The sequence below is a fragment of the Symphodus melops genome (genome assembly GCF_947650265.1).
Source record: "Symphodus melops genome assembly, chromosome: 9".
Classification (NCBI taxonomy): Eukaryota; Metazoa; Chordata; class Actinopteri; order Labriformes; family Labridae; genus Symphodus; species Symphodus melops.
In genome coordinates this window covers 18,343,183-18,348,083 of record NC_136699.1, presented here as the reverse complement: position 1 = coordinate 18,348,083, position 4,901 = coordinate 18,343,183, and the positions used below count along the sequence as shown (strand labels likewise).

At 38.8% G+C, this 4,901-nt stretch overlaps 1 protein-coding gene across 2 annotated transcripts; it reads left to right on the top strand.

The window, feature by feature from the left end:
- Positions 1-254: 254 nt before the first annotated feature.
- il12ba (interleukin 12Ba) lies at positions 255-4,527 on the top strand. 2 transcript variants are annotated; one of them, XM_079352608.1, is made up of 9 exons: positions 255-317; positions 999-1,074; positions 1,769-1,856; positions 1,959-2,243; positions 2,387-2,492; positions 2,817-3,055; positions 3,172-3,344; positions 3,535-3,656; positions 4,247-4,527. In XM_079352608.1, exons 3-9 carry the CDS (start codon positions 1,769-1,771, stop codon positions 4,284-4,286), a joined length of 1,053 nt encoding a protein of 350 aa, XP_079208734.1. In that variant the 5' UTR covers positions 255-317; positions 999-1,074; the 3' UTR covers positions 4,287-4,527. The 2 variants fall into 2 exon arrangements, with proteins under 2 accessions (XP_079208734.1, XP_079208733.1); XM_079352607.1 differs by having other exon boundaries at positions 298-317; positions 945-1,074.
- Positions 4,528-4,901: the final 374 nt, after the last annotated feature.

Sequence of the window (4,901 nt, the reverse complement as noted above, 5' to 3'; positions counted from 1 at the left end):
AGGAGAATCAAAGAGGACCTTCGATGAAATGTCAGTAGCCTGTGACTAATCTTTAAGAGGATGTAGTTTCTTACATACGTGCTTTCACTTTAGACAATTGTCCTTATACAAAGTACATAATAAGAGAACCACATTTTATTTTCCCTTTAATTGCATTAGTGGTGTTTGGGAATAGGCTGCTCTTTTACTCTGAAAGCTCATGGCCGGAAGGCTAATTGCTGTTTGTGTGCGTCAGAGACTCGCGTGCGCCTGTGACCGTTTCTTTATTCTTTTCTTTTTTATTCTGGAAGAGATAACGGAACAAAATAAGTTAAAAGGTAAAGTTGTACTACAATAGTGTTTCCTTTTTGGAAATGTTAATTTGTCTTAAATTTACTTATTTTTTCCGTTTCGCTGTTTTGTTGCAGCAATGTTATTTCGGTCAATTAATTCACTAAAATGTGATAGACTACTTGAATTAAGTAAGTCTTAATAAATAGGCAGTATGGCCTATTTTAGCTCCTTAATCTTTGTTTCATCAGAGAAACCAAATTGTAAAAATAAAAATTGATGGTCGGGTACATAAACATAAAGTTTAATGTGGGCAATTCAAAGGCTTTGGGTACCTGGCATTTTACTGCACGTGGTCGAAACTCTGATCCTGAGCCAATCCTCCTGTGTACCAGCGATACAGGTGACGACCAACATAAAAATGAAAAAAAGGAAACGTGCCAACAGTGAGGGTAAAAGGTACGGCAGGAAACGTGAGCAACTTGAGAGTAATAAAAAAACAAGACAGTCTCAAGCAAACGTGCTGCACACGAAAGACTTCAAGCTTTCCTTGAAGGGGGCTACAAATATTAAAGAAATAAATATATTGCGTTGTTTTGGTGCACTGCAGACTTCTCTTTACGCGAGAGTACGTAAATTGATGTTTGTGAATCTCATTGTCTTTGTGGCTGGAGTGAAATTCCTCCGGACTTTTTTTTTTTTTTTAAATCTCATTCTGGTAGCGTGAGGACTTTGAAATGTCAGTGGCATAAAAGTCGCCCACAATCTGAAGCGTCGCCATTCATTCTGGAAACTGATGCCAAGGTAAGATAACATTTTATTCACTGTTGCATATTGAATTTTATTAAAAGAAAAAGTAGAGATACATCTACTGCAATAGAAATGATAATAATAGGCTATGGGCTACACTATTAATGCACGTGATTTAATCAGGAGTAGCCTAATACTTTGATTACTATTGAGTAGCTTGTATTAAATGGTTTTCAGCTTTTATATGATGCATATTTAATCTATGTAGTCTGTCATGAGAAGGAGTGGGCTGTTAAAGAGTGTGTTAATGGCATTATGATCTGAGATACTGATGAAAGTAACTTTACTAAATTAAAAGCTGATGTTTCTGTGAATATAGAGCAGTTAATTCAAAATGTCTTTTGACCATATCGATAAATATCTATCTGAATTAGTGTAATTAGTGTCCTGAATTATGTGATATTTATTATTATTATCATCATCATTATTAATGTTTTTTCAGACTGCTGTTAAAGCTATTGAGATTTTGCTTTGACTTTGCTTTATCATGATTGTCTTTAGCTATTTACTCTTATTCACAAAAGTTAATGCTTAAGAAATGTTGATTTGATAGGATTTATTCAAGATGTCTATATGTGCATTTGAGTCTCCTCTGTGCTGACATTGTTTTCACTAGTCCCACGTGCTCTCTTTTTTTGTTTACTTTTTCAACTACCTACACTGTCTAACTGTTTTTTTTCTCTCTCAGATGAAGTTAATTATTTTCAGCATCGTCTGTTCATTTCTACAAATCAGTCACCAAAAGCCTCCAACCCAACGGACTCTGCTGCCACACAGTATGCTTGATCCCAAATGAGGCAAATAACTTTATTTTAATCGCAACATGTTGCAGTCATTCTTCCTAAAACCTCTTTCTGTTTCTTTGACTCGTCTTTCAGTTCTGCTTGTGGAGGTGGATGGCACCAAGAGTCAGCTGCTTCTGAGCTGCCTCCAGCCAGAGGAGTTAGCAAGGAGAGGCAACGAGAGTGTGGATATATTTTGGATGAAGGGCAAAGAGAGAGAAGCACAGAGAGGAAACGCGTATAAGGTGCAGCTGCAGGAAAGTTTAGGAGGGGGCAACTACACCTGCCACAGCAGGGACGGATCCCTCCTCAACCACACTGTGGTCCTGATCCAAGAGGAGGAAACTATGAGTAGAAAGATTCTCGTGAAAACTGACCAAGGTAAAGTCTCATTTGCACGGCCGCCGTTTTTTTTTTCGCAGTTACAACTGTGCAGATGTCAAAAGTATGTCAAGTGACAATTTTCCTCTGTTTGTTTTAAGTTCCCATCTCTTCATGTTTGTGTTGCTTTTTCTCCTTGGTAGATTATTTAAAGTGCTCAGCTCAAAATTTCAACGGAGAGTTTCGCTGCTCCTGGATCTGGGACAGCTTCCGAGTGGGCAACGTCGCGTTCATCAAGGTTGGACGGTAGTAAGTAAGCGCTGAAATGTTTAAGTTAGCACACCAATAATAATGCTCTGGTCAGGAGGCTGAGATTACGCAGAGATCGTTAAATAACCACTCAAATGTAAGAAAGTCCTCGTATGTCATTTGGGGGTCAGTTTCATATTATTGGATCAGATTTAAAATGCAGCTGTGAATGAATGAAATGTCTTTTTGCTTTTTCAACTATTTAGTGTTTTCTTGTTTTGTTTACAATAAGTAATTCTACCTTTTTGGCATGAAAATCTAAACCAAAATACTGAGTCTGTGTCACTTCATTGACGACAATGTATTTCTTTTTTTTCCCTGCAGTGCCTCTGACGATCACACTGAGTGTTCTGTGGACTCCAGCGGGAAGCATTGGAACTGCTCCTCTCATCACAGTAAGTTCAGGTGTTCAGTGGACGACAGTGGAAACGGCATCACATGCCTCGACGAGCAGCACTGCCCCTACGCTGAGGAGATTCAGAAGATCCACCTCACTGTCTATGTGAAGACCAAATACTTCCTGGTGGAGAGCTACTCCAAACACTTTTACCTGTCAGAGATCGGTGAGGCAACATTTGGAAGATGCGTCTATGTTTCAGTACTTTTTTAGATCAGCTTTTTGTTCTTGTAGTCATCGTTTTTACTTCGCTCCTATCTCCCTCTCTTTCACCGTCCTCAGTGAAACCTGACAAGGTGCAGATCAAGAAAGTGAACACCACCATGATTGAGTGGAGTTACCCGAGCTCCTGGAGCATTCCCTTCTCCTACTTCCCTCTCACTTTCCAAATCGCTCTCTTCAAGAGGGAATGTAAGAGGTGTGTGAACCCCTGCACTGACTTGAAAGCCACGAAGGTAAAGAGGAATCCACTGGTTTTAACTTTGACACTTCCATCAGTCACAAACCAAATACTCGAATTTCAATCAAATGCTTTTCATCAAATGACACGAAATCCAGCGCGCTAAAGATGCAAACACAGGAGGACAAATCTGGAGGATGTGTTGCACAATTCATTGATGTGATCATATGTTTTTCTATTTATAGACCGTGATGGTCCCGTCTACAGAGATATGTCGGTTAGAAGTCAAGCACAAGCCAAAGGCCGTCTGTGTCAGAGCTAAAGATGATCTGTCTAACTCACAATGGAGCGAGTGGAGCCACTTAAGGTCACTGGTGAAATGAGGAACATTAGCCTTTATTTATTACCAGTAAATGCCTATCAGTTAACGGCGATGTTTGCTTACCAGTCATCTCACTCTGCTGCTGCCTGCACACCTGACTGCGTTAATGTTTTCACCAGCTTTAATTCTCTGCCCGTTTGTTTGTTGACCTCGACAGCCTTTCAGTCCCTGACTTCTCAACCTGTTTGCCTACTAGTTTGTTTCATTCTTCCATCCATTGGCTTTCTATGAATAACAGTGCTTCCTGCAGTTTGTAGTTTGTTTTGAGGGTTAAAGTCTTAAACAGTTGACAACTGTTGCTTGAAGGATCATTGAAATGCAGGTCATAGTGCATCATAACCACAAGAGAGTGTCATGAGTTGTTCTGCACTAATGACCTGTCTTTTCTGTGGATCACTTATTACACTACGAGTGCTTCTGGTCAAGTCAATCAAAGACGACATAAAGCTTCATCTTATCTGACTAGCTTTGCAACTTCTGTGTTTTATTTAGCTCATCAGCTGTCTTGCTTGAAATACATTTGATGTATCAAAGATGTTACTCATTAATTTCCTTATTTTTGTTTCCTATTTCAGATTGAAGAGAAACAAGAGGAACAAAGGGAACAAAAACTGACCAAACCAAAAAAGGGCACAACGGATAATCCCATAACAGGACATCTCAGAAAGCCTGTTGTGTTCATTTTCGTTTTTACGTGTTTCTATTTATCTCATTTTATATCTCAGTGTTTGTGTTGTGTAACGCTCCTTTTTTATGTGATCAATTATTTATCTTTTACTTTACATACAAATGCAAACGCTTCTTAATAAGCAAGAAAAAAGTCAAATCAATAAAATCTTTCTTTTGACTTATTGCATCACAGCCTCTTGGATTCCCATTTGTTCCACTATTGCAATGAACTGTGTCATCCATGTGAAGAAGTGGGTTTTTTTTATTGAGTGTGAACATTGTTAAAGTGCCTCCTGAAGTCTTTATGGAAACTTGGGCAGAAGTGTCTTTCTTTTGTTCTTTGAAGGTCTACATATCTACCCTTTATTACAGAACAGAAACCTCAATATTAGTTTGCATTTGAACAATGAACTGTTTTTTTTCTTTCACCTAACCAGTCAGGTGGGAGTGTGGCTTTTGATGGAAATTCTTGTCCCCACAAAAACAATATCTCTGAGCTTTAAAGCGTGTGTACTCTCAGGATGAAGATACCACATGTACGGTATTTCCTCTGGTACATTC